General features: G+C 49.5%; 2 protein-coding genes across 7 annotated transcripts in view; one reads left to right on the top strand and one right to left on the bottom strand.

The window, feature by feature from the left end:
* The window catches only part of PTPN1 (protein tyrosine phosphatase non-receptor type 1), a 30,889-nt gene extending 20,808 nt beyond the window's left edge, over positions 1-10,081 (top strand). Inside the window, exons 3-9 of the mRNA XM_030288505.4 lie at positions 1,477-1,577; positions 2,820-2,918; positions 4,367-4,504; positions 4,946-5,155; positions 5,534-5,695; positions 6,308-6,519; positions 6,993-10,081. Coding sequence (XP_030144365.4) covers positions 1,477-1,577; positions 2,820-2,918; positions 4,367-4,504; positions 4,946-5,155; positions 5,534-5,695; positions 6,308-6,519; positions 6,993-7,197 — 1,127 coding nt within the window. The 3' untranslated portion in view covers positions 7,198-10,081. The remainder of the gene's footprint in view (positions 1-1,476; positions 1,578-2,819; positions 2,919-4,366; positions 4,505-4,945; positions 5,156-5,533; positions 5,696-6,307; positions 6,520-6,992) is intronic.
* Positions 10,082-10,572: 491 nt separating this feature from the next.
* Positions 10,573-17,687, bottom strand: part of RIPOR3 (RIPOR family member 3) — a 41,636-nt gene continuing 34,521 nt past the window's right edge. For 5 of the 6 annotated variants that reach the window (XM_072916893.1, XM_072916892.1, XM_030288498.4 and 2 more), the window contains exons 14-22: positions 17,321-17,457; positions 16,934-17,066; positions 16,393-16,501; positions 15,139-15,303; positions 14,835-14,993; positions 13,851-14,053; positions 13,151-13,234; positions 12,261-12,351; positions 10,573-11,497 (exon numbers count right to left, since the gene is read on the bottom strand). In XM_072916893.1, the coding sequence (XP_072772994.1) occupies positions 11,400-11,497; positions 12,261-12,351; positions 13,151-13,234; positions 13,851-14,053; positions 14,835-14,993; positions 15,139-15,303; positions 16,393-16,501; positions 16,934-17,066; positions 17,321-17,457 (1,179 nt within the window). In that variant the 3' untranslated portion in view covers positions 10,573-11,399. The remainder of the gene's footprint in view (positions 11,498-12,260; positions 12,352-13,150; positions 13,235-13,850; positions 14,054-14,834; positions 14,994-15,138; positions 15,304-16,392; positions 16,502-16,933; positions 17,067-17,320; positions 17,458-17,687) is intronic. The other variant, XM_072916897.1, reaches the window with a different exon arrangement.

The raw sequence follows: 17,687 nt of genomic DNA, 5'->3' as shown, positions 1-17,687 counted from the left end.
ACTTGCTTTACCTTTGAGTTCTGCTAGAGAAGAACGGTGGCTGGAGCAGCATTTCTAGAGTGGCAGGGGTGGTTCTGTGCAGCTCTCACCTAGCAGAGCCTGCTGCCAGGCAGCACAGGCAGCATGTCCCTCCTGGGAGCTGGCAGCAGCGTGGCACAGAGCTCTGCCAGGGATAAAGCTGGGTTCCACACTGCAGAGAGGGGGCACAGGGGTGTCCCAGGTGTGTGAAATGGCTGTGTCCCTGTGCTGGGAGAAATCCCAGATAAAGCTGAGTTCTATGCTGCAGAGAGGGAGCACAGGGATGTCCCAGGCACGGCTGGGTGTGTGAAATGGCTGTGTCCCTGTGCTGGGGGAAATGCAGGATAAAGCTGAGTTCCACTCTGCAGAGAGGGAGCACAGGGATGTCCCAGGCACAGCTGGGTGTGTGAAGTGGCTCTGTCCCTGTGCTGGGGGAAATGCACCCCTGGGCACGGGTCCTGTGCAAGCACAGCTCACTGCTGCTGCAGCCTGGCTGTCCTGCTGTCATCCAGGGGCAGGGATGGGCCAGGGACAGTCCCACTGCCACCTGCCCACACCTGCCATCCAGAGCCGTGGGCTGCAGTGCACGGGCAGAAACGATGCTCCGTGGTCAGAAATAAAACAGAATGTGTCTGGCAGTGCAGGGGGCTCCCAGCAGGTCCCTGAGCAGCCTCCCCTGCCCAGGACAGTGCCAGTCCCGTGTCCCCTCAGGGTGCAGCACTCCCTGACCCAGGCCAGATGTCCAGCTGCTGTCCCAGGCCAGAGTGCTGCTCTGTGGCACACAGCTTCTGGCTCGGTGCATAGAAGCTCCTAAAGCCTTTGGGACAGTTAACCAGAACAGTAATGTTGCACATAGTTTGCTTTACTAAGCAGTTCTAGTATTTGAGGATGTGAGTAACAAATTCCTTCTTGCCTTTAGATAATCCTCTTCTCAGTCTGTTTGCTTTCTTGCAAAATGTGGGAACCCCTGGGTGTGTTGAGTTTTTTTAGTTGGTGGTTTGGTTTCTTTAGTCCCAAGTTGAGCAAGTGACTAACAAAAGAGCAAATCATTTACATTTCCTGTATTTCTTTAATTTTGATCATTTTTTCTGTACATGAAAGGGTGGTCAGGTTGGGAACAGTAGCTAAATACCTACAAGAATAACAGGTCTCTGTCCTGTTTGCCCAATATATGTTTAGACAAACCTTTAACAACCTTGAACAAGCTGTATTTGAATGTTTAAGCTGGAAATATAAGCAATTGTGTAATTGGATTTAATTAAAATCAGCAACTTGATAACTGTATCTGGTTTGCAGATCACACTGCATTATTTCAGATTATTTCAGGTGCCAAGGCTGACTCTTGCAGTGTGTTTTTGGGAGGTGAAGTGTGGGCTGTGCTCCCTCAGCTGCTGAGGATGTGTCTGGACTGTGCTGTGTTCCATGTTCATTAACCAGTGTTTTCTAATTGTGCTGCAGTTGATCACAGTCGAATTAAGCTAAACCAAGGTGACAATGACTATATCAATGCTAGTTTGATAAAAATGGAAGAGGCCCAAAGGAGCTACATCCTTACCCAGGTAATCGCTGGCAGTGGATAATTAAAGTATTATGATGGCTGGAGTTGATTTTCATGGATTTTCTGTTTGTTTTCTTCATTGTAAAGCTACTTGAAGTGCATACAAACATCTCTGTGTGTGTAAAAATCACTGCTTTTAACTGAATCTGTCAATTCCACACCTATCTGTATAACAAATTTAAAAGTACCCACATGCCCTGTTGTCTTATTCTGAGAGCAGCAACCGTGCCAGGCTTCTTGTTTGTGCTAAATGTTCAGTTCCCTGGAGACTGTCCTGATCTCTAATCTTGGCTCTTTTCTTACCCCTTCCTCCCACACTTTAGATAAAGGTAGACTGGGATTAATATTTTCAAGTGACAGCTCTTCCTTCCTGTTTCTAAAGAATAGAGATAAATCTTCTCAGGAAGAAATGGGCAGAGCAGAGTGCAGGGTAAAAATGGCTCTTTGAACACAGCTGCTCTTGCCCTTACTCAGGCCAGGGGGTTGATCACGGGGTGAGCTCTGTGGGGAATAGTCAAATGTGCAGCTGACTGATACTGGTTACTGGTTACTGTCCTGATCCACATTTAATGGCTTTGGATGGCCTTATTTAAATCCTCTCATTCTTCCTGAGGACCTGCTGTTCTGCTTGAGTACAGGAGTGGATAAAACACAAACTTCAGAGTAGAAAATAGCAAAGGAACATAGCAGAAGTAGGAAATTATAAGGAAATCTACTTTGGGAATAGATAGTCTTTAAAAGAAGTCACTATTTCATTCAGTCCCAAAGCAGATATGTGAAGATTCTGGAAAACCATATAATTTGTTACTGATTTTGCATCCTTTCAGTCGTTTGGATGTTTTACTCAAGTAATTTTCAAGTATCATGAATAAGGATGAGGGATTGCAGAGCAGTTTGACACAGATGTTATTTTTGCTTTTAGTCAGTGGGGTTTATTTCCCCATGACCTCTGTATATCTTTCCTAAGAAAATGCAGCATTTTTCACTCCCAGTTCTGTTCTCACAAATGAGATTGTGTCTCTCTTCCTCTTGTGTATCAGGGGAAAGGATTAACCATGCTTTCATGGGCAGATTCATAGCATGGAACTTAAAGCTGTCTCACTGCATTTTTTTACAGTTTTAAATGACAAGTTGTTTGTTACTTGTTTAAATCTATTGCCTTGTGCAGGGACTGTTACTGTGGAAGAATGCACTGACATTTACAGAAAATAATGCTTATTTCTGGGGATTTCTGTCTCTGCAGGGACCTTTGCCAAATACTTGTGGCCACTTCTGGGAGATGGTTTGGGAACAGAAAAGCCGTGGTGTTGTCATGTTGAACAGAGTGATGGAGAAGGGATCCGTAAGTACTCACCCAGTTCTAGCTATGTGTTCATCACATTTGTGCTTTTCTGTAATAAAAAACCCAAGTAAAACCAGCCCAGAGAATGGGATGGGATGTCTACAAGTAGTTTTGTCTAAGAAATTGTACCCGGAATCGAATGCTTGGTGAACTGATCTAACTGCAGTCAGAAAATCACTCAGTTTGTAATTGTAGGGCCTAATTTCTCATGAATTTGGCTGGAAAAAACCATAAACACACCATGACTCCACACAAGTGTAAGTCTCTGCTGCTAAGCAGGGGTCTGGAGTTGTTCTCGGTGTGCACAGGTTGCACCTCTCGGGGCTCTGCAGTGCCAAGTGGCTTTGCAGTAGAGAGAAGCTCTGGGGCTCCAGGTGTCCATCACACACTGAGCTCTGATCAGGCAGTGGCTCCCAAGGCACCCTGTCCCCTCCAGTGTCACTGCTGTGCAGAATAAAGTGCAATACTGCAGAAAGGCTGTGCAGTGTACCGGGTATCCAGCAGTGATAACTGGGTGGTATGTGCTTTTGCATCATCAGGAAAACATGCCCAATAATCAGGAAAATTCTTGGGCAATGAGCTGTGTTTTAATAAACTGCAGTCTGGATTTTCCAGTGTTTTGCTGGGTTTTGTATACAAGTGAAATTTAATCTTCAAAAGAGATGCGGTAACCAAATTTTTCAAGAGTTTCTTCCTTTCCAACCATTCCTGCTCCCTCTCTGCACTGCTCTAGTTTTGAACAAAACAAATTACTGTGATCCCTTAGGGCAGTGCTTACACTCCTCAGCAAGCAGCAGTGGGAGACTTAGGATGGAGCACGACAAAATACTGTTTGCAGACACATTTGTGGAGAAATTAGACACAAAGGCAATTGCTATAACTCTTACAAATCCAGACAAAAAGTGCAGAGAATTATAACTGCATTCTACACCCTGATAAACAAGAGGATGTTTTTTCAAAATAAACTAGAACTAGTTTGAGCAAAACCACTGTTAGTCTCCCTGTGAGGAAGATGCTGAAGGGGTTTTCTGTTTATTAAAATGCTGTCCAAATCATCTTAGTCTTGGGCCTGCTGTTGGTTTAGCATTGTTCTTCCCCTTTTGTTTTGGCCACACGGTTTGTCCTTTAACAAAAGATCCCGATCCCAGGGAGAGGAGTGGCTCAGGGGGCAGCAGGAGGAGGCCAGTTCTCCCAGGCACGGGATCCCCACATTTCATTGTCACAGGCTTGGGTGCAGGCTTTCCTTTTCTTGCTGCTGATGAGGATTTTAGTTCCAGGTTTTTCCTGCACGCTTGAAAATGTGCTGCTTTCCTATTTGGTTGGCTCATTAAAGTCCCTGGCATGCAGCAGTCTCTGCAGAGCTCATCTCTCTGAGAGACCTCAATAAGAACATCTCAATTCAGGCAGAAGTGGGTAATGACATTTATGTGTGTCCTGCTTGGTTTTAGGTAAAGTGTGCACAGTACTGGCCACGGAAGGAAGAGAAAGAAATGTTTTTTGAAGATACAAACTTGAAACTAACATTGATATCTGAAGATATCAAATCCTACTACACAGTACGACAGCTGGAATTGGAAAACCTGACCGTGAGTAGCAGATCTCATCCAGTCCTTGTTCTCCTTGGCGTGGAATTCATCTCCTCACCAAAAAGGGCTTGTAATTGGTGGTCATTAATTGTCCTGGATTTGATGATCCTGCATGAGATGTTGTGGAAGTGAAACTCTTGGGTATTTATGGGGGGACCCTCCAGGCAGTTTTATGTCTCAGCCATACCCAGAGTGACACAAGCTTTTGAACTGTACTGAAATAACTAAACTCGAAATAAGTAAGTTTACTTATCCAATTCCCTTTGCTCCCAGTGGAGACCTTCACAACAAGGGACCATTACTTGTAATCAGTTTCTTGGCTGTGCAGCTCTAAAAGCTCCCTCAGACTGGTGAAGCTTTGTCCTTGGAATTCAGTCAGCTGTTCCCAGTCCTTCTGACCGGTGTACCCAAACTGAAGAGTTCCCAAACGCTATTTTGCAGAGCCAGGAAAGTCGGGAGATTCTGCACTTTCACTACACCACCTGGCCCGACTTCGGGGTGCCGGAGTCGCCGGCGTCGTTCCTGAATTTCCTGTTCAAGGTGCGGGAGTCGGGCTCGCTGAGCCCCGGGCACGGCCCGGTCGTGGTGCACTGCAGCGCCGGCATCGGGAGGTCGGGCACCTTCTGCCTGGTGGACACCTGCCTGCTGCTGGTAAGGGCCACTGCCCGGGCACGGGGCAGGGCTGGGGGCTGGGAGCGTTCCCCGTGCCTGGCACTGTGTTACCCCGCTGTTCCAGCCGTGCATTCCGGGGCAGGTCTCCTTCCTGAGCGCTCACTCCGAGTCTGGGGAAGGGAAGTCTCCAGTTTTCAGAGTGATTCACAAAGGCAGGCTTTGCCTTCGGGGAAAGCAGCATGTTTGAGGCCCAGTGTTTTCCCTTCAGTTGTTTTGAGACAGTAACGAGCTGCTGATACCAGTTGTGTGTGTTTGTCCATGCTGCAGTGTGGAGGGTGGTATGAAGGCCCTACCACAAAATGAGTCACCCTAGTGAACCCCGTCAGAGCAGAAAATGTTTCACATTTTTATCTGCAGATGGACAAACGGAAAGATCCTTCTTCCGTGGACGTCAAGCAGGTTCTCCTGGAAATGAGGAAGTACAGGATGGGGCTGATCCAGACTGCAGACCAGCTCCGCTTCTCCTACTTGGCTGTTATTGAAGGGGCAAAATTCATCATGGGAGATGCTTCAGTGCAAGTGAGTGCTCCTGGCAGCTCCAGAGAACTGCAGCAGGCGGGTGGGAGGAGCAGGATGGAAAGAAGCTTCAAATTTGGTGCTTGCTTCAGCTTCAGTACATGTTTATATTATGGGGTTTTTAGGTACAGTGCTTTGCAATCTGTCATGACCTAAAATGCTGTATTTTAATGATTTCCAAAATACCTGTTCTGTAGCAGGTGCCTCCTGTGCTTTCCTGCACAGTGACTGGGGTGGAGCTGCTGCATCAGCCTCCCCTGGCATTTCGGACAGTACAAGTTTTCTAATATGCCTGAAGTTTAAGTGTCATTATTAAATTCATCAGGGGTTTTTTATGGTAAGCAGAACTCTAGCAAAACAGATTTTATTTTGTGCTTGAGGTGTTTAGAAGCAGATTGGAATTTCTCACTTACATGGCCAATATGTTCTGTGTAGTGGATGCAGCTTGGGCTTGGAGTTCTTGTGTCTGTTTTTTCTTTCTTTTTTTTCAATGCAAATGAAGAGCCACTGTAAGAGTTAATTGAAAGGTAGAGCATAAAGATTCTGCCATGGTAAAGTTTAAAGTTAGAGCAGCTTAAAAGAGCAAAGCTTAACAGGGTTTGTCCTTCCCTGAAGGAGCAGTGGAAAGAGCTCTCCAACGAAGACCTGGAGCCACCCCCTGAGCACACCCCCCCACCTCCCAGGCCCCCGAAGAGAACCTCAGAGATGCACAACGGGAGGATGCACGAGCACCCCGAGTTCCTGCCCAAGCCCCAGGCAGGGGAGGAGCAGATCAGGTGCTCGGTGAGCAGCGTGGAGGAGGCAGCTCCAGCCCCCAGCACAGACAGGTAAGGCCTCGCCTCGGCAGGGAACGGAGGGGAGGAGATGCTCACTTCCACCCTGAGATGCTCCCTGGGAGTCAGGGCTGAACGAGCAGCCACATTCATCCATTTCTGTGATTTCTGGGCAGGTGCTTGAGTTTAGAGCTTTGGAGTTCCCCTGCCCCAGCTGTGGGTATGAGCTGGGTTTGTTCACTGCCTGTCTTGGTGCAGATTTGTGAGGAGCAATGAAAGCAGGTGGTGGTTAAAGCTTATTCTTTAAAGGGCACAGAATCCTCCCAAGCTCTTCCTAACCTCTGTTGAGCAGCCAGTGTGTCCAACTGGAGACAGGCTGTGCTTGGGTGGCTGCTGCAGCGCCAAGAGCTTTGCAGCTCTGTGCTGTTCCTGCCCTCGGAGCACCTGCATGCCTTCTGTCTCCATGGCCAGTCCAGCATGGAGTGCTCGTTCCTGCCCAGCCCTGAGCGTTCTCCCTCTGTCCTCAGCACTAGTCACGACACTGAAGCCCGGAGGAGAACGGTTGGGGAGAACCCGCGGCTCTCGCCCCGCAAGGAGGAGTCGCTGAAGGAGAACCCGGAGGAGGAGGATGAGAACGTGGTGGCCACCTGGAAGCCCTTCCTAGTGAATATCTGCATGTTCACCTTCCTCACGGCAGGAGCTTATCTCTGCTACAGGGTGTGTTTCCACTGACCCCTGGGCCGGAGCTGCCGCGGGAGCGCCGCTCCCGGTCGCGCCCAGCTCCTCGGAGCCCCTCCAGCCAGGGCAGCCGTGGCTCAGAGCAGGTAGATTTAGGGGAAAGGCCAGAACTTTGGGTAGGGCTTCATGAGAGAATTGATGCACTAGGGTTTTATCCAGCCCTGTGGTCCCAAGAACATAATATTGTAATCTCAGGGCCTTGAAATATTCAGGAGTAAGCAGAGAAAATGCCAAATAGTCTGTTTTCCTTTTTTTTTTTTTTTTTTTTTAAACTAAATAATAGAATTACAACACATTGTTGTTTTTAGCCTTTTTTAAAAAGCCAGTTCATTTTCTTTTGTTTCAGAAAAACTAGGCACAAGTGAAACTTGCTTGTACTCTCCAAGTGTTGTAACCAAATACATGACTTACATTGACAAGTTCCCAAAAAAAGAAAGAGAAACCCACATACCTGAAGAATGTAAACTTTTGGAAGGGGAGGTGTGTTTGTGGTTGGTTTTTGGTTGTTTTTTTGTCTTTTTTAAAATTTGCTTCATCTTTAAAGACTGAGTTGTGGGCAGTGCCTGTGGTATTGATATATTTAATCTTGGCATAACTGTTCTTAAAGAGCTGATTGTTTTACTTGTGTTGATAGAACCAGGCTTCTGCATTTGCTCAGGGTATCCCAACACGTCCAGCTCTTTGATTTTTTTCTTTTTTTTTTTTCTTTACTAAGCGTATCTCCTCATTGACTTTTGTTGCACTCTACTTGCACATATGCCTCTTTACATTGCACCATCCTTTCTGAAGCTGTTTTTACTTTTATATTCTGGGCTGGGAGAGGTCGAGGGGAGGGAGAGAAACAGGAAAGGGAAATTCAACCAAACCACGTCCACCAGCAGTGGGGCCGTGCCCGTGGCAGGACCAGTCCTTAAACCTCAGCATTTGGAATGTAAAATGCAGTTTCACTCTGCAGCTGCTCGCTCTGAGCAGGGGAGAGGCAGGGCAGCCCTGCTGGGGCAGCTCCCCGGCCAGCAGAGCCGTGCTGGGCTCTGGGCAGCCCCTGGGCTGGGGGGCAGTGCTGCTGTGCCCTGCCCTGCCCGGAGCAGAGATGCCAGCCCTGGCTCTGGCACGGCTCAGCCCGTGGGGCTGGAGTGCTGCTTGGGAGGGTTGGGCTGTGTGGGGAGGACTGGCACTGGAAGGCAGCATTGCACCAACAGCCAGTGCTGCTCCTCGGGGTAATACCAAATTATTGACAGTTTCAACAGTAATAGCAAAGATTTCTTTGCTTGTGTCGTGGTGCAGAGACAGGAGCAGAGTCACTCCTGGGAGCTGTGGTGATTGAACTGCCCCATGACAGCTGATCTGCAGCAGTGTTACTGATTTGTTTTATTTCTAAAGTCTTTCTAGATTGATAGCACTTAACCACCCTCAGTGCAGCCCTCGCTGTGGAGGAGCCCAGGGCAGCCCCTCCACTCCGTATTTATTTCTGCCAAGCTGGCTGTAGGTGTAGCTCTTCCTTCAGTGGGTGAGTAGGCGAAGGGGTGGGTGGGGGTGGGAGTTACTTCTGTTCTGTGTTTTGTTAAGCTTGCATCAAGGGCTTTTCAAGAGTACAATAATAAATCCTCAGGTAGTACTGGGAGTCGATCCTTTACCTGTGAGACTGTTGGTCAGACCAGTACTTGAAAGGAGGAATGTTGTAATCAGTTGATATTTAGTTATATTATTGGAAACAGGAAAAATGAGTATAGAAAAATGGTAATATATAATGGCTCATCTGTGTATTTAAGATACATTCTGTGATTGCTTTGTCCCCACTGTTCTCTGCAGCGTGGGCAGGACCCTGCCCTGAGGCACCATTCGTACCCCTTTGTATTAAAGTGCATGTGAAGTCTGCGGTGTCCCGATGAAACACCACGTGCTTGAAAGGTGACAGAACTTATATTCCTGCTTCCTGATGTGCCCAAACGATATTTGCATGACCTGATCCTTAGTGGCTGTGGTTCAGAGGGTGTTGCTGAGTCTCTCTGTTCAGCACTGGACCGATTGGTGTTTATCAGAGCCCGTGTACTCGCCTAATCCTTGGCATGACTTCCCGTGGGATCCCGTGTGCTCCGTGTGCCCGGTGGTAGCATGTTCCTTTCAGCTGAGTGAGTGTAGTACAGACATTCCAGAGAGCTCAGGCAGCCCTGCCACACCTCCCCTGGCCCTGGCACACCTGGGGAAGGAAACAAACCAAACCCACCTCTGGCCACCTTCCCAAGAGGGGATATTTTAAATCCTAGGGCTGGCAGAAAAAGAAAGGATCTTTCCTTTGAATACAGAGTTATTCCATTGCAAATGATTCTACCCAAAGTTCCTGCAGATGAGAGAAGAGCTTTGAGCAGCCTCTTGGTGCCTGTTTCTCCCCTGTGTTGCAGGCCCTGACCCTGGCTGGGACACAGTGACTGTGCCCAGAGCCCAGGGAGGTGTGGGCAGGGCTGGGAGTGCTGAGCTGTGCCCATTTGTTTGCTGTCCTGTACTGTCTGTGGTAGTTGGGGGGTGTATATACCGTAGCACAGTGGGGTGTTGGGTAACCTGTTCTTGGAAATGGACAAACATCCATGTTAGACTCGTTAGAAAGTTAGTGAGCTGCTCTGCTATCTGCCTTAAGCAAATATTTACTCATCAGGTCTTTCTTTTTTACAGATTGCCATAGAATAAACTTTTATAAAAAAAATGTAAAAACTCAACAAAAAAGCTGAATGTTTTGGTATAATACAGTTTCAGGTATCTTGTCTTTTGTGTAAGCCGCTGCTGGGCCTCCCAGGTTAGAGTACAACTGTACAGTTTTTCAATCTCCCATACAAGTTTTCAGTTCTCATTTTAGTTGTAACAATAAAACTCTTTTTTTAAAGAACTCACTTGAATGTGTCACTGCTTCTGGGCTGGATCCACGGGCTCCTGCTTGACCCACGTGCACATGAGGGCTGGCAGAGGGTAGGTTGGTAGAGTTAAGGGGTTTAAATGTTGCTGTAAAAGCTTCTAGAGGCAGAGCTCCAGGGAAAGAGTAGAGGATCCCCATCTCTCCCTGCCACCTCCATTTCCCTCCTCTGATCTTTCGGGTTGAACAGCCACGTTTTAAGGGTAAGAAGTGCAGGAGCTCAAGCACCTGGTTGGTTTCTGCAGGAGTTGATGCTGAGCCTGTTTGCAGCTGCAGCTGCACATCCTGGTGTTTGAATCCCAGTACTTACCTTTGATTTATATTTTTAAGGAAACCTACAACTGGAGGAGAAAGTTCACCAAAGTGGAACAGGACAGAGCAGATCAGGGCCCTGTTCCTTGGGGATTTAGTGCTTCTTACCTGTCCCCAGGGCTGCAAGCACAGCAGTAGGAAACACTCCCAGGAACTTGTCTCAAATGGTTTATTAGAACTTTAGAAAACAGTATGAAATCCAACAAATAAATACCAAATAGAAAAGTTTTATGTGTATATATATATATATAAAAATATGTACACACAATCCCAACCCCTTTCAAGTATTGCACCTGAAGCCAGGCTGCTCCCCATGGGCACCCTGCCAGCCAGGGCTGGAGCAGGAGGGGAAGTCTTGGTCTATGACTAAATTCAGAATTTAAAGATCAAACCTGTCCCTCCCTCAGTCAGAGCTGCACATGGCAAATCCCCTGCAGCTGAGCACACACCTCCTACAGAGCTGTCAGGCCCTGGCTGAGCTGCAGCATTTACAAAGTGACTCAGGGACTACCAGGCTTTCCTTCTCCAGCTCAATTGCCCAAGCAAAGGAAACCACCAAGCAGTGGGGCTGGATTTGTTCTACTGACAGGGCACTTGGCCTGGGAGAGTGATCATTTCTCTCCTTGGAGAATGCCAAATTAATAAATCACTTCCTGGGAAAATAGATCATATTGGACAGAGTTGGAGCAGGGGCAGCTAATTCCAGCAAGATGGAGATTTGAACTCCAGTTAAGACCTGGATCCACATTCTGAGAGATCACAGTTTTCATTTGTCCAGCACTTGGTATTTCATCATGTGCTGAGAGACAGAAAATACATTCCAGGCTGCATCCTGGAGGTGACCAACTGTCCCCTTTGGAAATAAACCTGTCCTGGGGCAGGAGAGAGCAGGGACAGGACAGAAGGAAGCCAGACAAAACCAAACCCTCAGGTACCCGTGTGGCTGTGAGGACAACGGGATCCAGCTCCTCACATTCCACTACTAAAACACTGTGATTTCAATCTCGGCCTCCTGAGCTGTTTCTCTCAGCTCACAGCAGATCCTGTCCATCTTCTCAAAGGCTTGTCGGCCCCGTTCCCCTGTGGAGAGAGAAAACAGCCCCTGCTGAGGGACAGGCAGAGCACCCTGAGCCCTCTGGGGACACTCCTGGCACAGCCTGGCTTGAGAGGAAGGACTCAAGAGTGACCAACACATCCCTCAGGCAATGGTTTTCCAAAACCTGCTGGAAAACCACCATGGAAAACCAGGCCCCCTGCATTCCATGAGTAACAGTTTGGAGCATCACAGCTGGAGAGTCTCACGGGAGCCTGAGTGTTCTGTGGGGCATGGCTGGAGATGCCCAGGACTAAACCTGGCTCAGAGTGGGGTGTGAAGAGCAGAACAGGGAAGTGGCTGTCTCCTGCATGCCCTGGCCATGCTCTGGCAGCATTCCAGCTGTTGAGCCCCCAGGAAAAGCACAAGTGCTGGGCAGCAGGAGGTGGGGAGCACTGACATTTTATCAGGCCCCCTCCACCATCAGGCACTTGTCACTTGGATTCCAGTGAAGTAACAAGTAATCAACCAGCATAAAACTGTCAGTCCTTATCTACAACCTTTTCAAAAGGTTCAGTGGTTCCTAAAGGACTTAATCCTTCAGGATCCCCTTGGTCTGGTTCTATAAACTTGATCAGGGGCCCTTGGCTGTTATGTGTGATGTAAAGTTTATTTTCATGGTATGAAACAGCTGTTCATTAAATATTTCCCTTGTCCTGGATGTCTTCAGGCTGAACTTGAGGCCCCTCCTGGTCCTGCACTATTTCACATCTTCTTTCAGATCATTTTAAAGCTGTATAAAAGCCTTACCAAAGGACAGTGTGGTTTCTCTGGCTGCATTCCTGACTTCCTCTGTTTCAGACTGGCACAGGTGGGCAACCTGCTCAATGCTCTCCACGGCCTGTTGGAAAAAAGAAGAATTTGCCTAAGAAACTTTTCAGCAATTTGGTGGACATTTTCTACAAAGCAAACACAGAAACAAACTCCCATCTCCTCTGACATCCAAATTCCACCAGGACCTTTATCTTCACCAACAAACTGGGTTACAGTTAAATTTCCTGATACGATCTCACCTCTGTTACCTTCTCTCCTGTTTTAGGGCATCAGAAAGTGTAAAAGTTCCAGGGTACAGGTCACAGTAGTGGGACCATCAAATCAGTACCACCCAACAAGGACCCTCACTGAAAGGGTTAATCCTGGTGCTTTGCAAATCGACCCTGATTTGCTGTTGTGTGAGCACCTGTTTGTAGATATTGGTTTGCTATTTGTGTGCAAACCCATTACAGCAGCTTAGAGCTCTGGGGAAGGTTTAAATCTGTGCTGTTCCTTATAACAGCAGTGCAAATATTACTTTTGTTTTCTGACTTTAATCCACTATTGTTAAAAATATCCCCTGATTTAACTTCAGCTTTCTCGAGTTAAACGTTCAGAACTGACTGATACAGAAACATTGCTGGTTTATCCTGGTGCTGGATGTCCCCAGTCAGACACTGTCCTTCAGCCCTGAGCATCACCGGAGGTCCCACATCCCTCCCTGCCAGGTCAGCCCCTGCCAGCTGCCCTGGGCTCCCTCTGCCGCTGCCCTGGGCATGTTGTTATTCCCAGTTCGGCAGCCGAAATGGGGCAGTTCCCGGCTGCAGTCCCCAGCCCCACACGTTTGACCCCGGCCTTGGGGCAGGGCGGCAGAGCCCAGCGCTCACCCGGAGGTTCTTCAGAGCCAGGCACGCAGCCTGCTGCAGCCTGGAGTCACAGCCGGACAGAGCATCGCTGTAAAACAGGACAGCCTGCACAAAACACAGCGGAACCAAACCTCGGACGTGTCCTCCAGCAGCCAAACCCATCCCAGCGACCGGAGCGGGGTTACCCCGTGAGACGAACCGCGCTGGAGCGGCTTAGGGCTGGAACAGGGCCGGGACAGCTCCCCAAGCTCCGTCTGTCCCCGCATTCCCCGCTGTCCCCCCCTGCTCCCCAAGCTCCGTCTGTCCCCACACTGCACCGTGTCCCCCCGCATTTTTCGTTTTCCCCCGCATTCCCCAGTGTCCCCGCGTTCCCCCCGTATTTTCCGCTGTCCTCGCATTCCCCCCTGTCCCCCCGCATTCCCCCCTGCTCTCCAAGCTCCGTCTGTCCCCACATTCCACCGTGTCCCCCCGCATTTTTCGTTTTCGCCTGCATTCCCCAGTGTCCCCACATTCCCCCCGCTGTCCCCCCGCATTCCCCAGTGTCCCCTCCCGCATTTCCCCGCTGTCCCCCCGCATTTCCCCCCGTATTTTCCGCTGTCCCCCCGCATTCCCCGCTGTCCCCCCGCATTCCCCTCCCACTGTCCCCGCATTCCCCCCGCTGTCCCCTCCCGCTGTCCCCTCCCGGATTCCCCCCGCATTCCCCCCGCTGTCCCGCACTCACCCGTGCCCGGAGGCCGCCGCAGCCGCCGGCCCGGGCCAGGCAGGCCGTGGCCGCTTTGCCCACGCGGTGGTTCTCGTCCAGCTGCAGCAGCCCGAGCAGCCGCAGCGTGCGGGGCAGCGGCTGCAGCCGGCTCAGCCTCTTCCCCTTCAGCCTCTTCAGCGTCTTCAGCCGGCCGGGGCACTGCAGCTCCTCGATCAGCATCACTGCCGGGGAAGGAGCGGCCTCGCTCAGCGGGCAGAGCCCCGGCGAGGGACACAAGCCCGCTGCCCTCTCTGCCCCAGCCCGCTGCCCTCTCTGCCTGTCCCAGCCCGCTGCCCTCTCTGCCTGTCCCAGCCCGCTGCCCTCTCCCGGCAGGGACAGCCCGAGCGGGGTAGGGAGCAGAGCAGGACACCCCTCTGCCCACCCTGCCCCTGTCTGGGACAGCAGAGCAGTGCTCAAGCACCCAGCCCCTCCACCAGTCCTCTGCATCAGCACCAGCCTGAAGATGCAGCCAATTGCAGGACTATTTTTAAATAATTCTTTCCTAATACAGAGAAAGTTTTGGAGTACTTTCATATGTTGGCCAAGACTCCACTGAGGCACTGGCTACCTCGGTCTGCAAAATGCAGGTCCGTAACCTCTGCAATTTTATTGTTCTTTTCTGTGTCTGAGTCCAGCTACAGCAGTGAACCCCAGCCACAGACTGTCCTTGGATCCAGCCGCAGGCTGCTCCTGACTCCGTGTCTGCTTTAGCTTTGGAATAACCCAGAACCTATTTTCAGGGCACTTAAGCCCATCCTTCACATGGGGTTTGTTTGCACACGCTCAGATACGGGAGTCAAGCACGCTTTTCCTGTTCTGATTAAAACTACATGGTCATAAGGGGAATAAAAATGGAAACAAGCTGTCAGTGCCAGGGCTGGGCCGTTTCCTGCTCTGGAGCTGTGTTTGAGCAGGAGGCTGGAGGGCAGCAGCCCTGCAGGAGGAGCCAAGCACTGCCTTTACCTTCTTTAGCCAGCTTTGCCAGGTGTTTCTCCAGGCTGCCAACGTGGTGCCTCTCCAGGTAACGATAGAACTGGAACAGAGTAACTGGCTCCGTTTGGAAATGGGAGCAGGGGAGCAACCCATCGCAGGTGAGGATCTGCTCCAGCAGCCGCTGCAGCACTGCAGGGAGCAGGACAAACACAAAACACAGGCTGGTTACGGGGAAGCTGCTGGAAGCAACGACAGGTTTGGGGTTTTTAAATGCACAAGGACAAGTTTCAGCACTGCTCTGGAATGAAGTGTGGCCTGGTGCTCTCTCTGGTACCTGTCTCCAGGTGGCTGGGGTACTTCTCCTTCACTTTGAGCATCATTGTGTACTTCAGAGCATGACGGAACCTTTCTGCTGAGGTCACCAAGATGCTGCTGCCAGGCTCTGCAAGATCACTCCAGATTTTCAGATATTGCTTCTTCTTTTTAGTCTTCTGAATAACTGAAACCCAACATTTTAAAAAGTCAGCGAGCTCTAGCAGATTTGGGGTTGTAGGTGAGAAATTAGGCTGCAGCTGGGCTATCTGGACATGGGGTAGCACTAACTTTTATTTGCATTAGAGATGGTTTTGTTAAAAACGGGACATTTGCCACCCAAACGTTCATACCCAAGCACGGAGCTCCTAAACTGCCATCAGCAGCTCTTCTGCCTCTTATTGTTCCCTTTATCTCTGAGTCAGTTCCAGAAGAACATTCTGGAAGTTTAAGTCGTCGCCCTTCTGTCAGCCAAGGAGGTGCCACTGCCAAGGGTTTTTGGGATCCTCCTCTGCTCTCCTTGCCCAGGGCAGAGCTCTGAGCTCGGGGCTCTCTCAGACTCTTCACAAGAGCACGTGCAGCCCTTCAGGAACCCTGTGGCTCCTCATCTGGACCCTCCATCCCCCAGTTTCACCTCAGACACTGAGCTCCTGCCTGTCAGACTCCCACACTTCCCATCACACTGTACCAGCCCCTCTGCAGCCCTGCTCCAGGGAACAGTTTATTCTCACATCCTCCAGGAGAAAATCTGGCAGCAAATGCTTCCAACTAAAATTTGCATTCTTGCTGCTGTATTTACCAGGAAGAGAACAAAAGCCTTCCAAGCCTCTCATTGTGCTTTATCATTTTGTCACGTCCAGCTGCCAATGGAAGAGTTCAATAGTGGGAAGACCAGAGATAAAATTCTGTGCCCACCAAACTGTTCTGGCAAGTGGGCACAGAATTTGGGCTGTTTGCTTACCAAGAAAAAGCACAGATATAAAAGAGGATTTTATTAAGGCTGCTCTTCGACTGCAAACTCCACCATCTACAACATCCCTATTTAAGTCATACCAGTTCAGCTACTCTAAGACCAACTTCTCCAAAGTTTTTCCTTCTATGTAGAAGAAAAGATGAACCAAAGAACGAGCCCTGGTTTTATGATGAGCTGGTTTAACGATGTCAATGTTTGCAAGGAATTTAGAAGGAAAACCCCGGCTCTGGGGAGGCCTGGGCAGGGCCAGCAGGAGTGCAGCTCTCCCACCTCTGAGTGCCCTGGGGTAAGGCAGGTACTCACTTTTCTCAACAGACAGATCCAGGACATCCCCCAGGACTCGTGTCTGCTCTGACACCTCTTCCAAAATGCTCTCCTCGACCACCTGGGCTATGTTTGGTGTCCTCAGTTTCTGAAATGCAACAGACATAACTCAGGAGCTGAAACAAGGGCAGGATCAAGCTCCAGATAAATGAGGATTGGTCCAACTTTTAAGACGAGTGAAAAATCCTCAGCTGCTCCCAGAAGGCCCCTTGCCCACCAGACACCTGCTCCCTGTTGTAGCAGTTTTTCATTATTAAAATGGCCCAAGCCAAGCCTGTGTGTTTGCAGCCTGATTTGGGCACAGAGCTGTTGCTTAGAGCAAAACCCAGAGGCTGAGAAGAGGCAGCAGAGTTTTGTATGACATGTTCTGTGTGGACACACATGTTCACTGCATTAATGCACCCAATTTCCATTCTGAGTCTCCCTGCTGTTATCAATCAAACAAAACATATCAAATTCTCCTGTAATCAGAATCAGCAGTGGCAGGCAGTGCCCTGGAAGGCCCCAGGCTGCTCTGTACCTGCAGGAGACCTTTGCACAGCCTCAGGTGTGTCAGCAGCAGCACGTCCAGGTTGTCGTCCCCAGTAGTTACATCCCGTGCTTCTGGTCTCGTGTCACAGCTCAGGGACTGGAGCACGTTGTCATTGTATGTGCTGGTGAGGTGAGGGGAAAAGAGAGTTACAGTCTCATCACTGAACAGAACTGAGATGGACAGTCCCAACAGGAGCTCTGAAAGAAACCAGGTGGCATTGAACAGAAACCAGCATTTTCTTTAACCGCCTTTATAACCCTCTCTAAAAGAGTGGGCAGGCATTTCTGTGCTGGATTTGACACCACAGCTGTTTCCCAGCCCAGAGAGGCTGTTGTGGGACCCCTGTGCCTGTGCCACGAGGTGCTGCAGCAATACCTGACACTGCCTGTCCTCACGCTCCCAAACAGGGACAGCTCATCGGCACTGCAGTCGGCGTTCAGGAAATCAAAACTCTCCAGCACTGTCTCCACCATCAGACTCTCCATAGAGGAATGTTTGTGCAGTGTCTTCAGCTGTTGATGAAATGGAAGCAGAAATACTGTTATGTATAGTTGGCCAGCCTTTTTGCAGTTGCTCTTTGCCAGTTTTGAAATAATTCCTAATAATAAATCACTTTGCTTTTCTGATTTCATTCCTAATAATAAATCGCTTTGCTTTTCTGATTTCACTCTTGACACATCAGGGAAGGAAGTCAGTGCATGGCTACTTGCACATCAGTGCAGTGCTGCTTGGCAGGTCTGTG

The sequence above is a fragment of the Taeniopygia guttata genome, chromosome 20, assembly GCF_048771995.1.
Source record: "Taeniopygia guttata chromosome 20, bTaeGut7.mat, whole genome shotgun sequence".
NCBI lineage: Eukaryota > Metazoa > Chordata > Aves > Passeriformes > Estrildidae > Taeniopygia > Taeniopygia guttata.
Note: the sequence above shows the minus strand (reverse complement) of the source record. Positions and strands in the feature narration are given on the sequence as shown.